Source organism: Malaclemys terrapin, chromosome 4 (genome assembly GCF_027887155.1).
Source record: "Malaclemys terrapin pileata isolate rMalTer1 chromosome 4, rMalTer1.hap1, whole genome shotgun sequence".
Classification (NCBI taxonomy): Eukaryota; Metazoa; Chordata; order Testudines; family Emydidae; genus Malaclemys; species Malaclemys terrapin.
Window position 1 is genome coordinate 129,859,912 of NC_071508.1, and position 16,312 is coordinate 129,876,223.

A 16,312-nucleotide genomic window follows, 5' to 3' on the forward strand; every position below is an offset into this window, starting at 1 on the left:
GCATTTTTTCCCCAAACTTCCCCTACTTTTTGGGAGCCAGGTTTTGCTTCCCAGTGATGAAATTGTAAACCAGGAATAACTTCATTAATTTCAAGCACTTTATTCTGGGTTTTTGATTTGGTGTAAATAAGAGTAGAATATGGCTCTCTGTTGGACACAGGCTGCTCTTGCTGAGATTAATGGAAATTGCATGTATCCTGATCCATACATTTTTGTGTTTACTTGTCTCTGGGTATTACCAGAGGATCAAAAAGAAAACCTCACCCACCTATGAGAAAAAAAGATGCCTCTGCGCAGAAAGTGGTGAGGTGTTTTTCCAGTAACTCTCTCTATTCGATTGATTAGCTCTTTATCAATTTTACTGCTTCCAAATCGAACTGAAAGAACAAATGCACAACAAATTATATACACTGCTAGCTAAAACCCACTCATGGATTTAAACACAACATATTGCTTAGGCACAATGGCAAAGAAATATAAAATCAGAAGCATTGATCAAAAAGAATCTGGGTAGTGGTTAACTAAGTAGCTTGTAAAGCATACAAACATCTGCTCGTTCTTGTCACTGTTAGCAGGCGAATGCACCGCTCACCTCTCCTGGTCACATCAAGTGCACCCTCTCCTAGGTCTCAGACCTCTAGCCACCACGTGGAGTTGTGTGATTCTCCTACTTTAAGACTAGGTCCTTGGTTGCAATCCTTGGTACTAACCATGATTATCTCAGCAGGCCTGACTTATCCTCAGTTCCCACAGTTCTCTTCCCTCTGGAAGCAGTGATAATGATTAATACAGTGACCAAGAAGCCTCCTTTAAGCCAAGTATTTATTTAGAACAAAAGTGTTTCAAAGAAAACAGATCTTAAAAACAGTCAGATAAGACTGTAAACATATTAGGTGTTCCCTAAAGTTTACCATTCCCTGGATCTAGAAAGGCCCAACTTTTTCTGACTCCCCCTGCAGTCTCTCTCTGTGCCAACCCTAGACAGCTTCTGATAACTGACTGCCTCTTCGCTCCCTGAGAAGGGCTTTTAGCTGTTTTTCGTTCTTTTGATTTCCAGGCACCTCATTTTTGCCAAAACAATTTACTGAGGACACTATACAGGTTCCTTGAAGCTAACAGCGAGCCCCATTTTCTTGCAAGACTGTGCTGGAGGCTGTTTATCAAGATCTAATGTGCGGTTTTCCTGTCTCCTCCCATAGTGCTCTTATTAAGTTAGATCAATGCATTCATATAGGAAAGTCTAATAACTCGCCGTGTTTATACAGTAACTTTACCTCACTGACCAGATTACTTACAGCGTTCATGACATTATTACATATCAGTATTCATAGATTAATATATAGCACCTGCTCATCCATCACAGTTCTCCCCTCCTTAAACTACAAATCCTACAGAAGCTTTCCTGCAAGGTGCTTCAGTGAAGAAAATCTTCATTCCTTCCTAGTAAGTGCCCTTGAAACCTGCATGTAGTTTCTACAGTTTGGCTATGCAGGTCTGTGCATGTTCAAGACAACTATGTGAGAAAAAGGATATTCCACTGAATTATACCTTATTTCTTGGCACTTTGGTTTCTTCTGTCTAAAGTAAACATGAGTATTGTGTCCAGTTTTGGGTGTCACAATTTACCAAGCATGTGGATAAACTGGAGAGAGTCCAGAGGAGAGCAACAAAAATGATCAAAGACATAGAAAACCTGACCAATGAGGAAAGATTAAAAAAACAGAATAGATTTACTCCTGAGAAAAGACAACTAAGGGGGGACCTGATAAAAATCTTCACATATATTAAGGGCTATTATAAAGAGGATAGACCCCAATTGTTCTCCACACTTGACTTTATCTGGGGCAATGAAGATTTAGGTTAACTATCAAGAAGAATTTCTAAATCTTAAGGATAGTTAAGCCCTGGAATAGGCTTCCAAGGAAAGAAGTTGTGGAATTCCTGTCAGTGGAGGTTTTTAAGAACATGTTGGACAAACATCTGTCAGGGATGGTCACTCTAAAGTTTACTTGGTGCTGCTTCAGAGTGCAGGGGAAGGACAAGGTTACTACTCCAGGTCCCTTGCAGCCCTACCTTTCTATGACGGGACTGGTGGCTATCTCCAATAGTGCTAGGGGGGAGTGGTTTGAGCATTGGCCTGCTAAACCCAGGATTGTGAGCGCAATCCTTGAGGGGGCCACTTAGGGATCTGGGGCAAAATCAGTACTTGGTCCTGCTAGTGAAGGCAGAGGGCTGGACTCAATGACCTTTTGGGGTCCCTTCCAGTTCTAGGAGATAGGATATCTCCATATATTATAATTATTATTTTATAGATGTGACATTATGCCCCTATATTCTTCATAGAAATATTGTTATGATATTAATATGGCATAACTAAGATATGTTTCATGCAAGATGGGTCATGTGAGGTATCATTGAAAAGGTTATAATTTACTGAATGTAATTATCCAATTTGTATGCATGTATCATTTCTGTACCCGACTATGTAACAATTACAACTGTGTGTGTACTTGGGGAACGCTTACCAGACAGTATGCAATCAACCTGAATGGGCCATTAGGAAAGACAATGGGTCTTTGAAGATGGTGATCTCCCATCTTCCTGGAGTTCCCTCCTGTGGATGTTACAAATAAACCTTGTCTCATGGTTGCTTTAACACTGCAAGGTCATCTGATGATGTACGAAATACCACCTTGGACACTGCTGGTACTTTTCCACTGAAGAAGGGGGATGGAGATCAAACAGGGAAATAAAAGATTCTATTTAAGGCTGGAGAGTGAGTTAATCAAGGTCACTGGTTCTTCACTGAATCCCCACCCAGGAAAACTGCTGTAAACATCCAAGACTGATCTGGGGAGAAAGGACTGGGACCAGGCTGAGACAGGGGTCTAGCCAGTTAAGAGAAATACCTGGAACTCTAAGTAGTAGAAACTCTGCAACCTGCCTAAAACAATATTTAGGGTGAGAAATTACTATTTGTAACCAGTTTCTTTAGTGAATTAAGCTTAGGTTGCATGTTTGTTTATTTTGCTCAGTAGTCTGCTTTGTTCTGTTTCCTTTGTAGTTAATAAACTTGTTTTGTTTTCTAAAACCCAGTTTGTGCAATTCATAACTGAGGGGGCAGGGCAAAAAGCAGTGCATATCTTCCTCCACACTGAGGGAGGGGGCGATTTTCATGAGCTTAAAACAATATAATTTTGGGTTTGCACTCCAGAGGGTATGGGCACAGGAGTGCTGGGCAATCCCCTAGTTGAGTCCTTCCACAGACAGCTGATCACAGACTGTGTGATTTTACAGCTGGGTGTGTTCCTACCTGTGTGTGTACTAGAAGGAGGCTTGAAAACCTGACACAGCAGCACGGGGGGGGGGAGGGACCCTGGCTGGTGGGCCAGGTGGGCTCAGTGGGACCCTAGCACATCAGGTGGCACCCCGGAAGGGGGGGTCCAACCAGTCACAATAGACTTTTGAAATAGCACCAGAAATTCACTCTGCCCTAAAGAGGGAAACTGCTTGTTATTAGAATCTTGGACATTAAGATTTGTATAGAAAGGAGTAGCAGGAAGTTAATATGTACTGCTGACAAACTACCTTCTTTTCATGGAGCGCTCAGTATTCTCATGAAGAAAAGCCCACACCGTTTCCAAGAAACTTAAAGGAAATCACTCCCTCCCAATCTACAATTACAGTATGACAGGCCAAAAATCAACGAGTGTGTAGGTATACAATAAGTAGCCCAAGCAACGCAAGCTAACTACATTGCTACATTGTTCTAATACTAAGCCCCATTGTTCTTTAGTATCACTCATTTACAATATATTCAATGCCACTCATTGTTATTTCAGTTAACTGATAGCCATAAATCATCAAGGGATTATGACAGTAGAGATCTCTTATCCTCCTCACTTCTCTGTTTCCTCTCCTTGACCAGGCAAAGTGCTAAATAATATAAAACCACCACCTAGAGACAGACCAGATGACATAAAAGGTCTTTCAATCTCTAGATTCTATGATTAACACACAAATGCTGGGTTAATGCAATGTTAAGGTTGCACAGTTAAAAAAGTAAGGAGATGCAAAATGTTAAATGGACACCATCAACATCAGTTTCAAAAAGCAAGTTAAAAGCCTTTTCAGGTATTGCATGTACCCTTGGGTGCCCCCAGATGACTTTGTTTTTCCACAACCCCATTTTCCTATTTAAAATGTTTTTCTCTCTCATGTTGCTATGTGACAGACCCACACAAACAGGGAAACTAACTTGACTACACACAAAATAAATAAATATTTTTTTCTCTAACCTCTTTCAATTATTCTTATCTTACAAATCGTAACAATAAAAAGTAAAATGCTTTCAATTAGATGCACATTCTTTACATGGGCTGCATTCCTTCAATTCCAACAGTACTTAACCTGGCCGTAGCTCATGTACTCTCTGAGGCCTGGTCTACACTGGGGACAGGGGGTGGGGGAGGTGGGAGACGAAGGGGAGGAAGAAATCGATCTAAGTTACACAACTTCAGCTATGTGAATAACGTAGCTGAAGTCGACGTACTTAGATCGACTTACCATGGTGTCTTCACCGCGGTGAGTCGACTGCTGCTACTCCCCTGTCGACTCCACCTGCGCCTCTCGTGGCAGTGGAGTACAGGAGTTGACGGGAGAGCGCTCGGGGATCGATTTATTGCGTCTAAACTAGACGCGATAAATTGACCCCCGCTGGATCGATCGCTGTCCGCCGATCTGGCAGGTAACGTAGACATACCCAGACAATGCAACAGCATGATGACCTCATTTCAGAGCCACAGTAACAATTCTACATGGGCCCCTCTCTGTCCAAGTCCCAAGAATCTAGTTGGGGGTCAACTGAGGGCAGGTAAGACACTCAGGCATGGCCACAGCACATTCCACATGTTCTGAAAGTTATTACAAAACAGGGCAACCTCTTCAAAACACTTTATAATTACATTGTTCTAATAGGAAAATAACACGTACCACAGCACTTGTGTTAAAGAAATTAAATATATGAATGGGAAAGATTTTGCTCAAATTTTAAAAACAGAAATTGACAAAGTGGAGACCAATCCCTGGATGTTTTCAGTCCAAAAAACGAATGCTTCAGAAAGACACTAGCATGAAAAAACATAGTATAATGGAAACTGATCCCTACCACCTCTCCCTATGATATTCTACATTAATAGGTTCTTGTAAGTGACAATATCAAAGTGACACAAGTGAAACATCCTGGCAACATAGGCTCTATTTCAAAATGAGAAAATATAGTAAAACATTTGCTATATTTACAGTCATTAGAGTAATCAGACTCATCTTACAGATGTTACATTTTGCTAATGGTGCTTTTTAAAATGAGAGAGTAGAATACCTATAAGTTTGTCGTAGTCTACGCCTTTCGCATTGGATGTCTGCACTGTCCAAGGGTCTACAAAATCCTCATCCTGTGTAGTAGTTGGACCATTATTGCTTACTGGTGAGAAATTGACTGGAGGAGAACCAGCCTTGTAATCTTGTCCTGTTGCTGTTTTATAAGTCACTTTTAATGACAATAACAGCTTCACTGCTGCATCAATTTCATCCTGAACAAAAGAAAAACAATTTTAAGATGGAATGTGCTTCAGACAAAGTGTGTTAGTACGGCCTTCCTTCTCCAAACACTAACACACATGCATTGACTTCAATGGGGCTACTCATGTGCTTCAAGTTAAGCAGGCTCAATGTCCACGATAAAAGAAAAGGAAGTGGCAGGTGGGACAGTTTCTTAACATTCTCTGTACACAAATCGTAAGAATTTATTGTGTAAACTTGGGCAAGTCACTCAAGGCACTCTCTGTGCCTCACTTTTCCATTTGTAAAACAGGGACAAAGATATTTACCTGCCTCACAGGGAAGTGGTGAGGTTTAATTCATTTAAGTATAAAGTTTGTAGATATGCTTAGATAGAAGGTGCTATAAAATTATTAGTTACTCTAGAAATACTCCTGTAGTAGTTATATTTAACATTTTTTAGTTCTTTACACCTCACATAGTTATTTTATGTTCTATATAATTTAATGTTATTGTAACAGCTCATGCATGCACACACTCCCCATTGCTAAGATTTCTTATCCAAGTTTCACTTGAAAAACAAATCTTCAGACCCCAAAGTACATCACCTACTGAAATTAATTCTATTTACACACAGACTGATGACAGGATCAGATATTTAGAGCCAAATGCTGATCCCACTTAAGTTAACAGAAAATTGCCAAATGACTTCCACAAGACTAGGAGTTGGCCCTCAGTGCACATACACTGAAAACCACATTTCCTAATAGGTATGGTAATACTTTTATACAGTGCTTTGCATCCAAGGATCTCAAAATAGTTTAGAAAGGTCAGTATTACTATCTACATTTTAAAGGTAAGAAAACTGAAATGCAACAAGACTAATTGATTTAAGAAAGGCAACGTAGCAAGTCAGTGGCAGAATTAGACCCTAAGCCTAGTGCCTCCCAGTTCCTGCTCCAGGAAAAACAACTTAGGTCATTTTGAATGAGGTAATATTAATAATTCCAAAGTTTGTATTATGGACAACAAAACATTTTTAAAACAAAATATTATTTTATTACTGGAATATAAAATAGCATCTCAAGCCACAAAACTGTTCAATGTGTTAAGAGAGAACTAAGGTGCAAAATGGAAAGAGTTCAACAAATGAAATAAAATTACCGTTGATGCTTTCCCTGCTTTCAGTGATCTGACTTTTTCTCCTTGTGCAGTCACTCTTTCAAACAGCTCAAGTGGACTTGAAGGGTAAGAGTCACAGTTCTCAACGTCTGCCATTTTTTCAGGAGTGTAAATTATCCCTTTTATTCACAATATAAAGTATTTTATCCAGCAGATTCAAAATAGCTGCAGCAACAGACTGGAGAAGGAGAACTGTAAAGAGATAACCAGGTCATATGTTTTATTTTATTGTAATTTTAAAGACTTCTGTTCAAACCCATCTGAAATAATACTATTTCATTTCACCCATAGTAAGCAATATGTTTGGAGAGTCCATTTTTTCAGCACTGTTCTTCAGAAACCAAAGATACATAGCACAATGAAATCGTTTCATAGCAGGAGTTTAGACGTTTGAACTAGAAGATGGGCACTGCTCTGGAGGAAATAAAATCACAGGTTGATTCATAAATACTGTTCCTTTAAATCTACGTACGTGCACTAACTAAACTATGCTGGCTCATTTTATGTTTCAATGTATGTTATAATTCTCCCATCAACACACACAATCTTAAAAACAAACAAACAAAAAACAATGAAACACATCTTGATCTCATCATGTATCAGGTAAGGTTTTAGTTTTCTTTTTCTTCTAAATCTGTTCTTTGTCCCTTTTAATATTTATTTCCCCCCTTATTTAGCGGCAGTCCACAAAAGTACAATGAAGGTGCTTTAACAATTTGCAAAACAGAAGTTCACGTTGTACTGGTTATACATTAAATTCTTAACTCCCACTTGGTTTTATATGTTCTCTGTCTAAAGGACCACCTGTAAGGGACTGGGCCATAGGTGGTCTGGCCTAGCAGTCACAGCTGGGCTGAGGTCTGCCCACCAGGTAGGGTTGCCAGCCCTCTAGGATTGGCCTGGAGTCTCCCAGAATAGGCATTGATCTCCCGGTGACTATTGAAAGCAATCCAGGAGATTTTAATAGGATATTTTAAGAAAATGACATTATGTCATGTTGGGGGGAAAAAAATCTCCCGGAATAGCTTCAGAGATAGCACCAGATTAGAATCAAGAGGCAGGAATCTGGGTCAGTCAGGAGTCGGAGACTGGAGATCAGGAGATGAGGCGAAATCTGGTATTGCAGCAGGCCAAAGTCTGTGTGGTTGCCCAGACAACTTATTGGGCCAACCCCTGAGGTTAAGCAGGGGCACAAGACCAATCAGAGGGCCATGGGATACTGTCACTCTGGTCTCTTGGACGGTTCTTCCTGCAGTACCTACACTCCACAGTGCTCCCTGGCTTTGCCTCTGCATGTGGCACTCTGGGAATATCCAATACCCCAGGTTCTGCAGACCCAGGTTCCAGTCCCCAGATCCTGACACTACCTTCTACTACTGGAATTTCTTCCTCCTCTTTCAGGTTTTAGTCTTTAAAGACAGTTTAATTAGAGTAACCTTTTTACAGGTGCTGCAGGATTGCTTATTCTAATAAAGGGTTTGCACTTATGACTAAGAAATGTGGCAACCTGTTATCCATTAGCCCAATTATAATGAAAACATGGTTGGGTTATGGGGATAGAGCTTTCCCTATGTGATCCTGAAAGAATTGTTAATAATCAGAAAGGAATACAATAAGCAGAAGCTCAAGCAAAAAATAGGTTAAGGTCATAAGAACGGCCATACTGGGTCAGGCTAAAGGTCCATCTAGCCCAGTACCCTGTCTTCTGACAGTGGCCAATGCCAGGTGCTCCAGAGGAAATGAACGGAACAGGTAATCATCAAGTGATCTATCCCCTGTCACCCATTCCCAGAAAATATAATGCGAATCGCTTTTAAAATAGTAATGGTGGTTATGCGTAAAAATGCAAGCACATTGGTTATACTAGTATTCAGGCACCAATCAAGGATTTATTTAATTTTGTCATTTGATACAGAAGAATAGAAGATTAAAAAAAACATGTTTACATTTACAACAAGTTCTCCATATCGACAAAGAAAAAAGATTAGTGCGTTGGAAGAGGAGGGGATGTCATAATTCAGAGAAAGCAACCTTACTGGGTGAGCTGTGATTGTCCCAAAGACCTATCATACATCTGTGATGAACACAGCATGAGTGCAAGCCACAGAGAGGGATCTCTAGCAGAGAATGCTTGTTTTGAAATGCACTTCATTCATATGTGATGGATACACAACAAATTGAAGACTAAATTAGTCTTATAACAGTACAGCTACCATCAGTGGTCAGTTTGAAAGATGCACCTCACACCTTAAGTATCCCTTATCAGATTAAGGCCCAGGAGCCCACTTGGCATCTCACTCACTTCAAAGGGACACGTGGGCATACAGGTCTATCTGCATAGAACAAGTTGCAGGATCAGGGACTAGAAGATTATCCCTGATGCAACTGAGGGGCAAATTTGCTTTGAAGATTGATCCTAAAATGCATCTAACTATTCAAGAACTCTTAAAAAACAGATTCCTAAACAGTTTATTGACAGAATTCTATATATGATGCATAATTAGAAATGGATTTACAAGACCTAACTTTAATTAATCCTAAGAGAAAGTTACAAAAAATGACCCACTTGGTTTCACTGTTCCAGAGTTCCAAAAACAAGCCCACAGTATTCACACTAGCTGTTCAACACTACAAAGTCTACATCCTGCAAAAGTCTGATCACAACTTGTTTACAAAATATACATTTAGACTGTCACCATACTACTAGCCTTTTGCCTGCTCGGGAAACATAACGAGGAGTTGCCATGGTTAACTAAAATGTAGCTAACCATCAAGGTTCTGTTCCTTAACCAGCTGCAATATTTCCAGGTTATGGAACAGCTGAGCACCAACTACAGCTAATGTTATCCTCCTATCAGCCCACTACTATATCAAATTCTTATTTTAAATAAAACTGTCCTGATTAAGGGTACATGCAGTTTGAATGGTCACTAGTTTTGATTGCTTAGTTCAGTAACCCTTTAATAAGATGTTATTTAAATAACATGCCATTTAGCCTTATTTCATTTAATTATGTTATGACTGATTTAACATTTAACAGTGTTTCTTCCATAAAGGGAAATTCTTTTATAGACTCCTACATAACTCATTTTCATATTCTATTTTGGAGTCTAATATTTTCCTTGTTTCTTCGAGGCAAAAAAAATTGTTTGGTTGGATAAGGAAATGAAATTATTAAACCCACAAATCCAATAAAAGGGTTTTATATAGTCTTTTATGAAGGTTAACACAGCATCTTTATGTGGGGCTACCAAGGTTTTATTATCTGGCTTCAAATTTTACAATGTATGAAGTTAAACATCAGTTTTTTGTGTGCAACATTAACATGGATGCATAGTTTGATCTAATTTAATTATTGTATTTACCTCCCTATTTGCAGCACTTCTCCATCCTGAAAGGCTGAAATGAAAGTGTGAAGCTGATGGGCTTCAGCAGTACACTAGAGAAGACCACTCCCGTCTGAGGAAAGTAAAATCGGATGACTCTTGAAAGAGGACTAAGGTAGTGTTATGCTATTCAGCATAGCAGAATTGAATAATAGAATCATAGACTTTAAGGTCAGATGGGACCATTATGATCATCTAGTCTGACCTCCTGCACAACGCAGGCCACAGAATCTCACCCACCCACTCCTGTAACAAACCCCTAACCTATGTCTGAGCTACTGAAGTCCTCAAATCGTGGTTTAAAGACTTCAAGGTGCAGAGAATCCTCCAGCAAGTGACCCGTGCCCCATGCTGCAGAGGAAGGCGAAACCCCCCCAGGGCCTCTGCCAATCAGCCCTTGAGAAAAATTCCTTCCCGACCCCAAATATGGCAATCAGCTAAACCTAAAACATGTAGGCAAGACTCACCATCCAGACACCGAGGCAAGAATTCTCTGTAGTAACTTAGATCCCACCCCATCTAACATCACATCACAGGCCATTGGGCATATTTACTGCTAATAGTCAAAGATCAATTAATTGCCAAAATTAGACTATCCCATCATACCATCCCCTCCATAAACTTATCGAGCTTAGTATTGAAGCCAGATATGTCTTTTGCTCCCAGTGCTCCCCTTGGAAGGCTGTTCCAGAACTTCATTCCTCTGATGGTTAGAAACCTTCATCTAATTTCAAGTCTAAACTTCCTGATGGACAGTTTATATCCATTTGTTCTTGTGTACACATTGGTACTGAGCTTAAATAATTCCTCTCCCTCCCTGGTATTTATCCCTCTGATATATTTATAGAGAGCACTCATATCTCCTCTCAGCCTTCTTTTGGTTAGACTAAACAAGCCAAGCTCTTTGAGTCTCCTTTCATAAAACAGGTTTTCCATTCCTCGGATCATCCTAGTAGCCCTTCGCTGTACCTGTTCCAATTTGAATTCATCCTTCTTAAACATGAGAGACCAGAACTGCACACAGTATTCCAGATGAGGTGTCACCAGTGCCTTGTATAACGGTACTAACACCTCTTTATCTCTACTGGAAATACCTCACCTGATGCACCCTAGACCGCATTAGCTTTTTTCACGGCCATATCACATTGGCAGCTCATAGTCATCCTGTGATCAACCAATACGCCAAGGTCCTTCTCTGTTACTTCCAACTGATGTGTCCCCAGCTTATAACAAAAATTCTTGTTATTAATCCCTAAATGCATGACTTTGCAATTTTCACTATTAAATTTCATCCTATTACTATTACTCCAGTTTACAAGGTCATCCAGATCTTCCTGTGTGATATCCCGATCCTTCTCTGTATTGGCAATACTTGCCAGCTTTGTCTCATCCACAAACTTTATTAGCACATTCCCACTTTTTGTGCCAAGGGCAGTAATAAAAAGATTAAATAAGATTGGTCCCAAAACTGATCCCTGAGGAACTCCACTAGTAACCTCCCTCCAGCCTGACAGTTCACCTTTAAGTATGACCCGTTGTAGTCTCCCCTTTAACCAGTTCCTTATCCACCTTTTAATTTTCATATTGATCTCCATCTTTTCCAATTTAGCTAATAATTCCCCATGTGGAACTGTACCAAATGCCTTGCTGAAATTGAGGTAAATTAGATCCACTGCATTTCCTTTGTCTAAGAAATCTGTTACCTTCTCAAAGAAGGAGATCAGGTTAGTCTGGCACGATCTACCTTTTGTAAAACCATGTTGTATTTTGGCCCAATTACCATTGACTTCAATCTCCTTCAAAATTTTTTCCAAGACTTTGCATACTACAGATGTCAAACTAACAGGCCTGTAGTTACCGGATCACGTTTTTTCCCTTTCTTAAAAATAGGAACTATGTTAGCAATTCTCCAGTCATACGGTACAACCCCTGAGTTTACAGATTAATTAAAAATTCTTGGTAATGGTCTTGCAATTTCATGTGTCAGTTCCTTTAATATTCTTGGATGAAGATTATCTGGGCCCCACAATTTAGTCCCATTAAGCTGTTCGAGTTTGGCTTCTACCTTGGATGTGGTAATATCTACCTCCATATCCTCATTCCCATTTGTCATCCTACCATTATCCCTAAGCTCTTCATTAGCCTCATTAAAGACGGAGGCAAAGTGTTTGTTTAGAACATTGGTTCCCAAACTTGTTCTGCCGCTTGTGCAGGGAAAGCCCCTGGCGGGCCGGGCCAGTTTATTTACCTGCCGCGTCCGCAGGTTCGGCCGATCACGGCTCCCAGTGGCCGCAGTTCGCTGCTCCAGGCCAATGGGAGCTGCTGGAAGTGGCGGCCAGTATGTCCCTCGGCCCATGCCGCTTCCAGCAGCTCCCATTGGCCCAGAGCAGCGAATCATGGCCACTGGGAGCCGCGATTGGCTGAACCTGCGGACGCGGCCAGTACACAAACTGGCCCAGCCCACCAGGGGCTTTCCCTGCACAAGCGGCGGAACAAGTTTGGGAACCACTGGTTTAGAACATAACGAACATTGCATAAGGAAGGTTGAATTTTTGGGGGAAGTAAAGGCAATGCAGTCAGTGCAGTGAAAGATGCAGGCAGTGAGGACTGCAGATTGCAAAGAGTAACTCTCCAAAGCTAAAATCTAGTTGCCTGAGCTCAGGATGAAGTGGAGTATGGCATCCAGCTGTGTTGATGGAATGGAGATTCAGGACACCACCACCACAAAGATGGACAGCATTCTTCACTGAGCTCTGAAGTTGAGGAGAACTATTATGTTGAATTATTAATAAGAAAGAACAGGATTTATCTCATATTTTGATCTGACACATTCTTTTGAATCATTTCTAGTGTTAAGAATAATAAACAGTCCCAAAACAGAGCGTAGGATAGGAATTTGTTTTGTGACTAAGAACATTCAAAACATCCTGATACCCATAACTAGGAATGTTTTCAGGAAAATAATATGCACATCAGGTGGCACCCGGAAGGTTACCCCGACGGCCAGGGGCTTGCTGGAGAGGACTCAGAAGGCCGCCATCCACTTGCTGTACGTGGAAACCCTGAAGCGTAAACCGGACCAGGGTAAAGCCTTTGAGTTGACCAGCAAGTGGGACGCCAGCAACCACTTCCTCGCCGGGGGCGACTTCACCCATTTCGCCGACTGGCGATTCATCCACCGTGCCCGGCTCAACTGCGTCCCGCTCAACGGAGCCATCCGCCACGGGAACCGAGACAAGCGTTGCAGGAAGTGCGGCTACCCAAATGAAACCCTGCCCCACGGCCTGTGCAGCTGCAAACTCCACTCCAGAGCCTGACAGCTGCGCCACGCCATCCAGAACCGCCTGGTGAAAGCCAGGCGGTTCACGCCTGGGGGAGATCTCCGTGAACTGCACATCGCCGGTACCGACAGCCAGCTACGACCTCACGTGGTCGTCACCAACGACGTCCAGAAAAAGATCATCCTCGTCGACGTCACGGTCTCCTTTGAGAACAGGACTCCGGCATTTTGTGAAGCCCGAGCTCGTAAGCTGGAAAAGTACGCCCCCCTGGCTGACACCCTGAGAGCGAAGGGCTATGAGGTGCAGATGGACGCCCTGATTGTCAGAGCCCTGGGCGCCTGGGACCCCTGCAACAAGCGTGTGCTGCAGACCTGCGGGATCGGTCGACGTTACGCACGTCTCATGCGGCGCCTCATGGTCTCAGACGCCATCCGATGGTCCAGGGACATCTACATTGAGCACATCACCGGCCACCGACAGTACCAGGAGGTGTGAGACAGAGTGACATCGTTCTCCCACTACAAGAAAGGGACCAAGTGACCTTCTCCGTTGGATCATATGAACTGGAACCATAAACTCCCTAAACATTAAATCTCACCAAATGAGGGTCAATCCATCCTCATCATCATATCCACTCATTATAATCCACTCATTATAATCCACACCCAAACATAGCCACTTTATGAACTTCATACCCTCATATCTCAATGTCTGTACTTTGACCCATGAACCTTTTACCCCCAATCGAGGATATTGCAGATTATGTATTCCTCATGCCACCTTATCTTAAACCAAATTTTGCACCCTCTATTATCTGTATGTTATTCCCAGATAACCAGAAACCTCTATGCTCAAACTCTGTTCACTATTTTTTTTTAACATCATCTTAATAAAATTTTTAAGAAAGCATCTACAACAATCAACCTTTTATTCTCTCCCTATATTTGCACAATCTAGTCTGCAAAACTGCTCAAAACAATACAATACTACATGCTCTACCAGAGCTTGGTAAAGCCAGATTGCCTTTTCTTTCACACAAGCACTTTCCAAACAAAGGGTGAAGTTGCCAACAACAAATGTTGCCAACAACAAAGTTGCCAACCTACATAGACATATAGAACATAACTATAACTATATATAGAATATAGACGGACATACAGAAGATGTCTATCTGTGCAAGTGATGACATACTCTATAGACTGTCTTCTACATGGACATACTGTCCATGTCCGCATTGTACAGGCGTCTACACAGACATACATAACAGCATAAGAATGGTCATACCTGGTAAGACCAATGGTCCAGTTAGCCCAGCATCCTGTCTCTGACAGTGGCCTGTGCCAGATACTTCAGAGGCAGTGAACAAAACAGGGCAACTTATTGAGTGATCCATCCCCTGTCATCCAGTCCCAGCCTCTAGCAATCAGAGGCCTAGGGACACCCAGAGCATGGAGTTGCATCCCTGACCATCTTGGCTAATAGCCATTGATGGACCTATCCTCAGTGAACGTATGTAATTCTTTTTTGAACAGTTATACTTTTGGCCTTCACAACATCCAATGGCAATGAGTTCCACAGATTGACTATGCGTTGTCTGAAGAAGTACTTCCTTAATAAATCTTCTTTGAGATGGGGTGACTGGAACTGCATGCAGTATTTAAGGTGTGGGCGTACCATGGATTTTTATAGTGGCAAAATGATATTTTCTGTCTTATCATCTATCCCTTTCTTAATGGTTCCTAACATTAACTTTTTTGACTGCTGCTGCAAATTGAACAGATGTTTTCAAAGAACTATCCACAATGACTCCAAGATCTCTTTGTTGAGTGGTAGCAGCTAATTTATACCCCATCATTTTGTATGTGTAGTTGGGACAATGTTTTCCAATGTGCACGACTTGCAATTATCAACAGTGAATTTTGTCTGCCATTTTCTAGCCCAGTCACTCAGTTTAGTGAGATCCCTTTGTAACTCTTTATAGTCAGCTTTGGACTCAACTATCTTGAGTAATTTTGTATTGTCTGCAAACTGTCACCTCACTGTTTTACCCCTATTCACAGATCATCTATGAATATGTTGAACAGCATTAGTCCCAGTACAGGTCCTTGGGGGACTCCACTATTCACCTCTCTCCACTGTGAAAACTGACCATTTATTCCTACCCTTTGTTTCCTATCTTTTAAGCAGTCACTGATCCATGAGAGGACCTTCCCTCTTATCCTATGACCGCTTACTTTGCTTAAGAGCCTTTGGTGAGATACCTTGTGAAAGTCTTTCTGAAAGTCCAAGTACTCTATACCTACTAGATCACCCATGTCCACATTAGCTATCCACCAGTACAGAGGCTGATTTAAGTGACAGGTTACATACCACAGTTAGTAGATGGATGGCTGGAGAGAGATCACTTGATCATTACCTGAAAGGTTCACTCCCTCTGGGGCACCTGGCATTGGCCAGTGTCGGCAGACTGGATACTGGGCTGGATGGACCTTTGGTCTAACCCAGTATGGCCATTCTTATGTTCTTAGTAGTTCTGTGATTTCATATTTGATTTCCTTCAGAACATCTGGTCCTGCTGATTTATTACTGTTTAATTTATCAATCTGTTCCAAAACCTCTTTTACTGACACCTCAAATATGGGACAGTTTCTCAGATTTGTCACCTAAAATGAACGGCTCAGGTGTGGGAATCTCCCTCACATCATCTGCATTGAAGACCAATGGAAATAATTCATTTAACTACTCTGCAATGGCCTTGTCTTCCTTGAGTGCTCCTTTAGCACCTCAATCATCCAGTTTCCCCACTTATTCTTTGGCAGGCTTCCTGCTTCTGATATATTTGAAAAAATGCTTGCTTTTAATTTTTGAATCTTTTACTAGTTGCTCTTCTAATTCTTTTTTGGC

General features: G+C 41.4%; 1 protein-coding gene across 1 annotated transcript in view; it reads right to left on the minus strand.

Annotated features, from left to right (window-relative positions):
* The window catches only part of WARS1 (tryptophanyl-tRNA synthetase 1), a 41,530-nt gene that overhangs the window by 22,482 nt on the left and 2,736 nt on the right, over positions 1–16,312 (minus strand). Inside the window, exons 2-4 of the mRNA XM_054025765.1 lie at positions 6,724–6,933; positions 5,381–5,591; positions 269–377 (exon numbers count right to left, since the gene is read on the minus strand). Of these exons, the coding sequence (XP_053881740.1) occupies positions 269–377; positions 5,381–5,591; positions 6,724–6,837 (434 nt within the window). The 5' untranslated portion in view covers positions 6,838–6,933. The remainder of the gene's footprint in view (positions 1–268; positions 378–5,380; positions 5,592–6,723; positions 6,934–16,312) is intronic.